This window comes from Otolemur garnettii, unplaced genomic scaffold (assembly GCF_000181295.1).
Source record: "Otolemur garnettii isolate 467f Iridium unplaced genomic scaffold, OtoGar3 scaffold00006, whole genome shotgun sequence".
Lineage (NCBI taxonomy): Eukaryota > Metazoa > Chordata > Mammalia > Primates > Galagidae > Otolemur > Otolemur garnettii.
This window is the reverse complement of record NW_003852401.1, coordinates 1,586,172-1,598,485: the sequence shown is the minus strand read 5'-3', so window position 1 is coordinate 1,598,485 and position 12,314 is coordinate 1,586,172. Positions and strand designations below refer to the sequence as shown.

At 40.1% G+C, this 12,314-nt stretch overlaps 1 protein-coding gene across 1 annotated transcript in view; it reads left to right on the top strand.

Moving 5' to 3' along the window:
• The window catches only part of TEK (TEK receptor tyrosine kinase), a 100,806-nt gene that overhangs the window by 33,800 nt on the left and 54,692 nt on the right, over nt 1–12,314 (top strand). Inside the window, 1 exon segment of the mRNA XM_012814054.2 lies at nt 8,578–8,889. Within this exon segment, the coding sequence (XP_012669508.1) occupies nt 8,578–8,889 (312 nt within the window).

Here is a 12,314-nt window from a genome sequence, read left to right as displayed (position 1 = left end):
AATTGGCTGATCTCTGTGATCCGCTGATGGCTTGGCTAGGGCTGGATGGTCCCTATTGGGGAAAGATTAGGAGGCAGAACTGTCGGGCTCGGGGAAGGGGGGGCGTCTAGGATGCTTCACTGACACATTTAGTAGTTGGTCTATTGGACTTCAGCTGGAAGGGCTCAGGTCTACTCCACAAGGCTGCTCATCCTTTAGCTGGTCACTCTGGACCTCTTATGATGGCCTCGGGGTTCCATAGACAGTGCAAGCCCAGTGGGCAAGCACTTTTCAAGCCTCTGCTTGTGTCACTGTTTGCTAATGTCCCACTGACCAAAGAAAGTCCAGTGGCCAAGCCTAGATTCAAGGCTTGAAATAGACTCTACTTCTTAATGTAAGGAAATATAAAATATTATGGCTGTATTTTTTTTCAGTGTACTGCAGTTGGCTATTGGTGTTTCTTCCTCTGTGAATTACCATTGGTTTATTGACTTAAATAATTTTTTTATGAATTATACATATTAACTCTTTAAGGTTTATATGTAACATCATTTTTCCCACTTGGTCATTTAACTTCATTTATGTAATAATCTTTGGCTATGTAGCAGTCTTGGCTTTTTCTGTAGCCAAATCTGTCAGTGTTTTATGGCTTTGAGTATCTTCCTGTCTTTGGATGACCAGACTGTAAGCTTCTTGAAGGTAGAAACCACATGCAATTCTTCTAACCCACAGGCTGCAGCCCAGAGTCCAATGGATAGTACCTACCAAGTAAATGTTTGTGGAATGACTTCATTCACTGAAGGCCAATCACACTCACTCATTTATTCAACCATTTATTCATTTATCAGCATTTTTTGAATACCTCTTATGTTCCAGACAGTTGCAACTTGTTAGAGATTTAACAGTGGGGAAAATAGGTTTTTCTCATGGTGTTTAGACCTAATCTTAGGGGGCAGTAATGGAATTTAATATTGGTGAGACATGAGTTCAAGTTCCTTCTTTCTACTTGTATAATTTGGGCATATCCCTGAAATATCCTTGAATTTCAGGGATTTTTCTTAAACCTATAAAATAGAGCATAAATACCTTCCTTCAGTATTGTAAGAATTCAAGTGGATGTTTTAAATTATATTCTACACAATAAGCACCAATTACCATAGTGCTTATTATGTAGAAGATAGTTTAAAAGAAATGTCAGCTTCTTTCCCTACAGAATCTAATCCTAGGTCTGCTGGAGAGGCAAGCAAACATCATAATCTTCACTATCTTCCGTTTTAGACTCCTTTCCTTGGTTTGCTCCTCCAGTGGTTCTCAGTGGGTTGCCTCTTGGAGTGATTCTTGGTTATTGTCTTTATTGTGCAACCAAGTACTCAAATTGCCTTCTCTTTGGGGAGGTGGTGAACAGGGCACTGAGGAGTTGAGCATTTCACTCAATGCTGCACTGGAGAACAGAGATGTTTGGCTGTGGGTGTGGATGTGTACCTCTTTGGGCAGCACAAAGGTGGACAGGAACTTGGCAGGTGATTAAATCAGGACGAGAGCCCAGAAAGAGAAGGTAGCCTGGCTCCAAAAACCAGTTTTTACCATATCAGATACATTTCCTGATCTTTGATAAACATGGTCCAATTAGAAAGCATCCTTCTCTTGGGGCAAAGAGGATAAGGAAAGATTTGAGGCACCATTATCAGGCTTGGGGGGATTTCTGAGGTAGGGAAAACTCATCTCTGGGTATTCTCATGTTTTCTGTCCCATGCCTTTTCCAGATTTTTGGACACCTCTCCCAAAGTCTTCTCTCTCTTATCCCAGTTTCCACCAAGCTCCAGGATCCTCCAGGTGCTATCCTGTCAGATGTGTACATATTCCAAATTCTCTCACACTAAAGATTTGGCCTCCACATTGCTACTCTCAATAACGTGGGAGGCTTGGACCAAGTAATCTCTAAAGCCTCTTCCAGTTTAAACAATCTTTGTTTTGATGGAACTATGTCACCCACCTCCCAGAATGGAGTTTGCATGTAAATAAAAGGATGTTCAATAAGGGAATAAAGTCTCCTGTGTGGAGATTCCCTGGAAATAAAGTTTCCTGCCAGACAACTGATCCTAAACTAACTAAAAAATATGTTATTTGGCCTGGATGGAAATTTTCTGGCATTTGAAGGTTGGGAAGAGAATGCCATTCCCTTCAGCAGACAGACAAGGGCCCTGTTTGGCTGGGAAGCAGGGATGGGAAGTGGGCATGACCCTTGGGGAAACTGGCTTGGCACAAGTCCTGGGTGAGAACAGGAGGTGGCTGTTACAGAGACAAGCCCAGTCACATCCAGGATGCCCTCGTCTAACTCTAAACTCCCAACTATACAATAGAGCTTAGCGACTTCCTTTAGTTATTTCCAGCCTTGTGCATTTGGTATCTTCTCATTAGTTGTCTGTATCTTCTTGGAAAGAACCTTGAGGGTGCAGTTGTTGCTCAGAGACTTACCACATATAGACAAAGATCAGGGAGTGTGACAGCAAAAAAAAAGAGAAAAGTGTTGGAAAAATGACTGGGAACTGGATTTCTTCAGGGGAGACCAGAAGGCAGAGAAGATATTGACTATACTATAATATAAGGTCGACACAGAGAAATGGTGCCCGTAGTTCTTAGGACTCAACAAAAAGAAATTAGTGCCAACTTTAGGATAGGTTTAAGAAAAAATATTCCAGAAGTGAGTTCTATAAGATACTTATTCATTTTTTAAAATCCTGCTCAGTAGTTACCCTTTTGGGGAAGGTTTCTCTGAGTATCTTGCATCTTTCTTGCTTTGCCCAGCTAACTCCAAGGCTAACTCTTTCCCTTAGGCAAGATTTCTGCAACCCTACCCCACCCCAGTCAAGTCTGATGAGGGTCATCGTAAGGCTATCCCGTAACATCCTGCAATGAGCGCTCTTAATACCTATCATGGTATCAATGTTGTGTTTATCCATGTGATTAGTTGTCCTTGTCCGTCTCTCACATCTGTCTGTCAGCTATGCGATGGTTGAGACTGGATCTGTTTCACTGGAGGTGATGTCTCCAGGCCAAGTGCAGCACCTACCAGTAGGGAGGCCCTCAGTACAGCTTACTGAGGGCCTGTTTACCAAATGAATGAATAGGCAGGTACATGATTTAATGAGTGTCTTTTAAACTGAAGAGACTTTTCCTTTTCTGGATAGCATTAAAAAATATAATAATAAATAAACTAAAACTGAATAAAAATCGAACAGTTTCGCAAAACATCCTGGGTAGTTTGGGAGTTGTTATTGCTTCTTTGGCTCGTTGCCAAGGCCTTGAATCCAGAAATGCTTTTGGCTAAGATCTTTTCACTTCATTGCCAGTTCTCTGATTTCTGAAACGCCTTTGGCCAAGGCAGTGCTAATTGCCATGTCAAGCACTTAAAACTTTAAGATGCCTACTTTTGTTACAAAGGTGAGACAACCATGAACACCTTAGAAAAATTTTAAGTGTAGTTAATACCAAACTTCTAAGAAAACGTACAGATAGATGTTCTGAAGACACAACACCTTATTCCAAACACATAGCAGCAGAATCCCACACAATACAAAAATTCTAAAGTAATAGGAGCCCAAGGGAATAGACTCACTATGCAGTAATTTAACCTGCTTTTTCCTTGTAGCTTGCCAACACTTTGAAGATCAGGGGGCTAGCTTAATCAGAACTGGATTGCTGCTGTGCTGAGCTTAAATGTGGGGGAGAAGAAGGCTAATTAGAGCAAGCAGGTTGTGCTTCAGTGAAATTTATTTTCATTGATATTCACGTTTAAACTTTCAATTTCATCTGTAAAATAGTTGACTTTTCAACATTGATATTCATGTTTAAACTTTTCATTTTCATCTTAAAAATAGTTGACTTTTAAGATTTATACACTTTTAATTAATCAAAATTATTTTTTACCCCAAATGAAATCTTATACGGAACTCAAATGTAAAAAAATAAATATGAAAGTTGAGCAGCTTTGGTGAGAGTGTGTGTGTGAGTGTCTGGAATACATTTTGTTGATCTCCTCTTTCCCACTCTCAGAAATTTCTGGAGCATCTTTTCACATAGTAAGAAATAATCATTCCTTTACAAGGAATTTGAAAAACACGGTTCTGTCTTTAATTTCTAATTTAGTTTTATTGTGATGGGAGTGTTTTAGGATCACAATCATTTCTATGACTATTTTTAAAGAAAAATATTTCCATGTTTTAGTTAATGATTTATAGGAATATTGAATACCCGAATATATAAATGCAAAAACAAGAGTTAAACAACATTTTGAGTTAACCACAATGAGATTTAGTGAGGAAATGTTGATGTGGATAATTAGATGCTGTTCCATATAGCACCCACAAAATAGTCAGCAAAACATTTTCGAAAATTGTTGTGCTTCAATTGTGATGATTATTTGTTAACGCAGCTGGCGCCCTGCCACCATGGCAAGTATTTCCTCACAAAAAAGGACATGCTTTTATGCAAACATTGAAAAGTGTTTAAGAGATCTTTGCTAAGGAAAAATACTGTCAATCTCCAAAACACGTACGATGTGTGATATTCAATATGCATCTTACTTACAGCAAACTCTTGGCCTTGATGTCGGAAGTATAAATTGAACTAAATATAAATTGAATTTGATTAGAGTTCTCTAGGCTATGGTTATAATGTGACAAGTCATTACAACCCCCACATGACCTGGACAGGAAAGTGCTATAATGGAGGAAAACGTGGTAGTCGTGGGGACTGATGTTGGTCTGAGCCAGATGGGATCTGTGTCAGGGTAATTAGTCTCAGGAAACTGTCTCTCATAGATTCCTCAGTGGCACCAGGTATGCAGTTACAGTTGTGCCTTTCATGATGTCAGGAGTAGAAGAAGCCACAGGCCACTGTTGTACCCATTGTCATGGGGCCTCTCTGCTCTGTTCTCTTTTACTAAGTCTGACCATCCTCCTCCCTTTTCTGAAATATTATTTTAACCTATTTTTTTCAGCATTGTGGGATGACATCACATTCCCTATTGTTAGCACAAAGAAAGAGAGAAAAATGCATCATTTGGATGCAGTCCAAGGAGCATTAGAGTAGATACAGGGATGAATGATAACATGAACATAAAGAGACACAAATATGTTCATGGCTCTTGATTTCTTTCAAACTGCTCCTTTTAAAGAAATAGGCAATAACATTTGTTATTTATTTATTTATTTTTGAGACATAGTCTCACTATGTCACCCTCGGTAGAGTGCCATGGCGTCACAGCTCACAGCAACCTCAAACTCCTGGGCTCAAGCAATTCTCTTGCCTCAGCCAGTAATATTTGCTTTTTTACATTTAATTTTTATTTCTAAGTGATGTTCAAATTGTTCAAAAGCCAGTACAGTAAGTATATGGTGGAAAGTCTTCATCTCATCATTATATCCCTACTGCCCAGTTCTCCCCAAAGAGTCACCCTTGTTTTTAGTTCTATGAGTAACCTTTCAGAAATTCTTTAATCATATATAAGCAAATGCAAATGTAGAGTCTTACTTTGAAAAAACTAAGCAGATAATAAACTAAACTAAGCAGATCCATTCTGGGAAGCTGGTAGGTATTTCTTCTCCTATCCAAAGTGTACGTATACACCTCTTCTGATACTGTAAATGGTATCACAAATCGTGGAGAGCTTGCTGGTGGAGGGGGGCTCCCTGTCACTGGCCTGCTGAATAAGAATGGCAAAGTGTAGTCAAGTCGAGTCTTCTAGAATATACAACTTCCCTTTCCATCCCTGAAAGTAAGGGGAAACCACTGAAAGGAACAAGAGGAAGAAGAAACCAGATCCATGTGTAGAAACAACTTACAAATGAATGCAGTTGTCTTTTCAAATCAACTGCTTTTTCTATCATTTCCTAAAGACATTAGTGCCCGTGGTGTGAGTTCAGAGCAGATCCCATAGTTTTGCCAAATCACTCAGCTGGCCCTAGAAATGGGGCTGGATCAAACCAGAGCTGAGAGAATTACGGTGTTTCCTTCCTCTCGCTGACCCTCTCTGGAATGAGTGAGCACAGGTGATGAGGTGGTGTTCACTCAGAGGCAGGGCGCCACATGCATGTGGAAGGGGAGGTGTGGGCTCCTGTTATTTTTGGAGGCTGTAATTCCACTGGTGGTTTTCTTAGCTCATCCTCTTCTGCAATGTTTTCATTGCCCTAAACTTTGTCCTGAAATCTTAAAAGTTACCACTGACATGAGAAGTAAGATGTATGCTTCAAGGTTAGACTTAGAAACCTATTCTAATGAAAATTTTCTTCTTTGATCCCATGTACTGAGTTAAATTGTAATAAAATATAACTGTAACTCCTGCTTATATTAAGACTTGACTTTCAAATGCTTCTTCCTAATTAATCATAAAAGCATAACTCCTAGTAAGATCATCCTCAAGAAATCACTGCTTACATTGCTAATTGCCATTAAAAACAAATCATATGAGGACTTCATACCAAGTACCATTGACATAAGTAGATGCTTTAAAAGGTGTGGTAGATGCACTCTATTCCAACTTAAATGCTCAGCAGCCACTAATCACTCTTCTTGGGCATTCTATAAAAATTGTAACATCTGCATTTTCCCCTATAAACTCAGTTGCTGTCAAAGAAATTTGTTAAATATGAGCAAGGAGGTTAGTTTAGACTCAAAGGATCACTTTCACTTTTAAGCTGATTATTAGAGAACTGGGAGCCAAGTAAATGGTGGATGGGATTGAACCAAGCAGATCTGAAATGAAATTTGCCCATCTGTCCATCCACCCAACCACCTGATAAATATTAATATGTGTTACATCTTATATATGACAAGATTAGGCAGGATATTCCTGTATAAATTCCTAAATTCCTGTTCCTACACAAATCATTTGGAATGTATTATTTAGGGGAAGAGAGCATAAATAAAATAATCACAAACTGTGGTGATCTTCATGAAGAAAACAAACAAGAGGCTGAATTAGAAGAGAGTGGGAGGAGAGTGTCATAGGTTTTGTAGAGGAGGTAATGCCATTACCATGTACCTGCATGAGGTAGTGGGATTTAGGCTACACACCTACAGGATGAACAGAAGGTGGCCAAGCCAAGAGTGGAGACAAGCATTGAGACAAAGAGAACAGCATGCACAAAGGTTTTCAGGTAGGAAATGTGCTGGTACATCCAAAGGCTGAAAGACCAGGGAGCATTTTAATCCTAGATCTGCCTTCAGTTGCTGTGGAGGATTCAACAAGCCACTCAGTCTTTTGCGCCTTCATCTCTTCATTTTCCAAGTTGAGATAATGGTGCATACCTCACAGAGTGGTTGGTTGGGAGAACTTAAGGTGTGTTAAATGAGATAACATATAGCTTATTTGAATCGCTTTATATCCACAAAAATGTCTCTGAGATTCTACCTAGGTCCTCATCCCCCAGTGTGTTTGACCTGTCTAATCTCCTGATCATTTTATGTAGACTTGAGAGCTATACTACTGGAGCTAAAGAACATTTCCACCCCTGGTATTCCACATGTAAGGGGAGGAGAGAATAGGCACAGTTTCTAAAGTTAGAAATTTAGAAAAAAGGGGGAGAGAGAGAGAGAGAGAGAGAGAGAGAAAGGAAGTAGGGGGAATAGAGAAAAAGAGAAGGGAGAGAAGGGACAGAGAAAATGAGAAAGTAAAAATGGAGGATTTTTTTTAATGTGTGCCTCATCAGTTATGCAATGAATTTATGAAATTAAATTTTAAAGCTTAAGCAAAGTTTTACTTTTAGGACAAGGGGGAGGTTTGGGGCTAGGTGTTCAGGAAGCAGAATAAAAAGAAATGAAATAATGATCACTGACTACCTGATACATAACAGACATGGTGTTTGGGCAAGTTATATATTTTATCTTATTTAATTTTCACAAGAATCCTAAAAGATAGGTTTTATTTGCCTCCTCTTAAAAAGGGGGAAAATGTGAAAAAAATGAGGCAAAGGAGCCTCTGAGAGAAATATAGACTTCCCTTAGTCAGTGTCCTTCTCTTACCTTGGGTTATTTAATTTGGAACTGGGCAATTCTTTAAAAGTTAGAGTCTATAAAGCATAATTGTATGTAGTTGATATGCTTCTTTAGAATATTATTGTGGCAGTATGACATTAACACCAATGAATTAATAGCTAATTATTAATTGTAATGGATAATAAGGATAATAATGCCATTACCATTAATTTATATCAGTGCAACAAACATTTACTGAATACCCAGCCATATCTCAGGCACTGCAGTAGATGGGTAGAGATATACATAGTACAGTGCATGGCTTGTTGGGGGGAATAATGGGTAGCCCATTGCAGCCACAGTGTACACTGGGGTGGGGGTGGTCTGCACAGTTGATGTGATGAAGGGTCTTGATGCCTTAGTAAAGAGTTTGGGATCTTGTCCCATAGAAGATAGGCACATGATCAGAAAGCATTTTAGGAAGGCTGCTCACACAACTATTATTATTTTTTAACTAAAAAAAAGTTACAACTATTTTTGGACAAGGCTTTATAAGCACCAGTTCATCCTGTGGGGTCGTGTTAATAACCTTCATCTTGCATTATGTTCCCTCTTTCCTTTTAGGAATGGTAGAAGGTGCCATGGACTTGATCTTGATCAATTCCCTACCACTTGTATCCGATGCTGAAACATCCCTTACCTGCATTGCCTCTGGGTGGCGCCCTCATGAGCCCATCACCATAGGGAGGGACTTCGAAGCTTTAATGAACCAGCACCAGGTTCCACTGGAAGTTACTCAAGATGTGACCAGAGAATGGGCTAAAAAAGTCGTATGGAAGAGAGAAAAGGCTAGTGAGATCAATGGTGCTTACTTTTGTGAAGGGCGAGTTCGAGGAGAGGCAATAAGGATACGAACCATGAAGATGCGTCAACAAGGTAACGTACCCCTAAATTATGGGCAGTTGAGGTTCACTGAGGCACACACAGGCATCTTTTGCTTTGGCAGCTGCTCCTTCAGAGGCTGGGCATGAACCACCTGAGTGTAGAGCTTATAGACCGTGTCTGCCTCTTTCCAAAGCATTGCTGTCTCTGATACACAGAGTCTTGGAGATAGAGCCCATCCAGTCCAACCCTCTCGTTAGACAATGTGCCAACCTCAGAGATCAAATGAAATATATGTTCTACTGAAGGCTTCATAGCACTTATAGCAACATGACTATGTAATATGTACATAATATGAAAATATGAAGACAACTGCCTATTGACAAACTATGAGCCATTTTGAACTTTCTCATTGATTTTTCTTATAATACTCTGTTTTGCTTGCCCCTAAGTACTCTTAAAGGAAGTTAATACCTTCAGGGGGAAATTATGATAGGAATAAAAATTTGAAAGGGAAACATCTATTGATAACCCAATTTAATTGGTTACTTGGTACGTCAGTTATCTATTGCCACAATAATGCTGTGGAGCGTAACCGTAAACCACAGTGGCATACAACAATAAGCATTTACATCTTATGAATCTAAGTCAGCTGTGTTGATCAGCTGACTCTGCGGACCTTGGCTGGGCTTTCTTACGTATGCGATGTTGGCTGGCTGTGAGCTTATTAGGTGGACCTTGGCTGGGGTAATCTGCCTGGGTTCCATATGTCTGTTATCTTGTAGTAGGCTAACCTAGGTATGAGAGGAAAGAGATGGAAGAAAAAAAAATGGCAGCACATGAGGCTTCTTGAAACTGAGGCTCAGATTCTATACCACCACTTCTGCTTCATTTTATTCACCAGCACACGACAAACAGCGAAGCCTAGAGAGCGAGAGGGCACCACAGACTGAAATGGCAAGGAGGATGGATGCTCCGAGGGATGACGAACTGGGGCCCTCTTCATAGGCTAATACTCTTGGAAAGGGACCGTGATCTAATTTTAGTAATCAAATACCCGGGCCCAGCTCAAAAACCCCCCAGGGGGTTTTCAGATTTTCAAAGCCTTTTCTAAGGAAGAAGCCTCCTTGCCACCACACCACAAGGCAGTGATGGTAATGGTACTTTTCTTCCAAAATAGAAGTGGGTCCTGATCTAAATCTTTAAGCCAGTCCATCAATCTGATGGCAGTTGGGGGAGATGGTGTTGCAAGTATTATTTAATGGCTGTGATGTAAGGTTCCCAGGCCTGCACAGTCAGGTACGCTTCTTGATACTGTCTGCTGGGAGGAAGGTACAACATTCCAAGCTGAGACAACCCCTCTTTATTCTGTCCGGGATGATCTGGTCTCTCCCCCATCAGCCATTCTCTCTGAGATGCTGATACCTAAAATGAAGGCATCCTTTCCAAATTAGTATTGTCATAACCTTGGGAGCTGAGAACTGAGGGTCTATTATTTCATCAAATAATGCATTGTGAGCTCTTTAAGGGTTTGACTATTAATTATAAAGCTAATTAACATAGGTAATACACCCCTGTATATTTCTGATTGACAGTTCCTGATATATAATAGTATAAGAATACATAGTTTTTTTATCGATGTTTCTTGAAGTTCTACATGCTTATAAATCATCTGTGGATCACCTACCGATCCAGTAGATGTAAGAGAGAGTCTTGAGAGTCTGAAGTCTGAATTTCTTTTTTCTTTTTCTTTTCTTTTTTTTTTTTTTTTTTTTTTTTTTTTTTGACACAGAGTCTCATTCTAACACCCTGCCCTCAGTAAAGTGCCCTTAGCCTAGCTCACATCAACTTCAATCTCTTGGGCTCAAGTGATTCTCTTACCACAGCCTCCAAAGTAGCTGGGACTATAGACACCCACCACAACACATGGCTAGTTTTTCTATTTATAGTAGATATGGGAATCTCACTCTTGCTTAGGCTGGTCTCAAACTCCAAGCTCAAGCAATCCAGGTCTCCTAGAGGCCTAGGGTTACAGGTGTGAGCCACTGTGCCTGGACAAGAGTCTGAATTTCTAACAAGATCTCAGGTGATGAGAATCTGCTCAACCATGGACTATACTTCAAACAGCGAGGACTTAGGGTCAGCCTCTAGCTGGGGTCCACTGGTAAACATTTCTCTGAATGTGTGAATGATAGCGATGAAGGCAGCAAATTCATTTTAAGGTAAAAAGTAATAAAATCACTATTTATTACAAAAGAAAGAAAGAGTTTTCTTAGTAAAACTATAATAATGTTCACCTTTAAATGACACCAGCGTAAGTGGGAAAAGTGCACAACAGAAATTCCCAGGAATGCGGCTCTCGGGTGAGGGAAGAGAGGTTGCATAAAGGGATGTGAGGTGTGCCAAAGCCATCACGGCTGAAAGTCGGCTCTGTTATTTTTCATTATGTGTCATTTGGGGTTTGACTTGTATAAAGAGTAATGTTCTTCTGCTGATGTTTCCACATTCTGAATGAAGGTGATGAGATTGTGCCCTGACAGTTTCATGGGAATGAAATTCAAAGGGTCAGTACACCCTTTTTTGACTGTCCTGAGATTGTCCTTCACAGTTCCTCAATAAGAACAAGTAGAGCATGTTGAACTAGAACAAGCAGTGCCTGTGGCTCAGTGAGTAGGATGCCAGCCCCAAATACCGAGGGTGGCGAGTTCGAACCTGGCCCCAGCCAAACTGCAACAACAACAACAAAACAATTGTCATGATCCCTCCAAACTGAGAATAAAGGACAGCTTCCAGTCAGTGAAGGGACACAAAGGTAGGCTTGGATCCTGAGCAGCAGGAAGGAGAAGATGACTTTTAAACTTATAGTCACTCGAGTTTTTATTCTTTCTCTACTACTTACCAGCTATGTGGCCTTAGGCCAGTTACTTCTATTGGCATTTTTCACCATCTGTGAAATGAATGTAATAATACCTACAAAATTGTATTTTAAAAATAAGATGGTACAGTTCTCTCGATGCATCGGTACATACAGATGTGTTCCTCAAAGCTTTCATAAAGCGAGATTGCAGAATAAGGTGCAGAATGTAAGAACAGCAGTTCTTAAATGATGGGAGTGGGATTTAGTGCCAATGATCTGCCTTCAGAGCCTGTGTTCATAACACCCGCACTACCCTTTGCATGTCTTTCTCACTTAATGTTAACAGCTCCCCCTGATTCTGAGCACTTGGATAAAGAACAATGATTCCATTTAAACCCTAACAAGCAACCCAGGGCACAGGTATGAGGGCAGAAATCAGTCAGATATGGGCTTGAGCCCAGCTCTGCCATCAAATGGTGTGGCCCAGCACACACCACTTAATTAAAGTCATAGTTGTTCCTCACTTAGAAAAAAAGAAATTGGGATAGAGATTTTATCACGTAAATTTGAAAATTAAATGAGGCACTTAAAGATTGCTAATGTTATCCAGTTTACAGTAAGT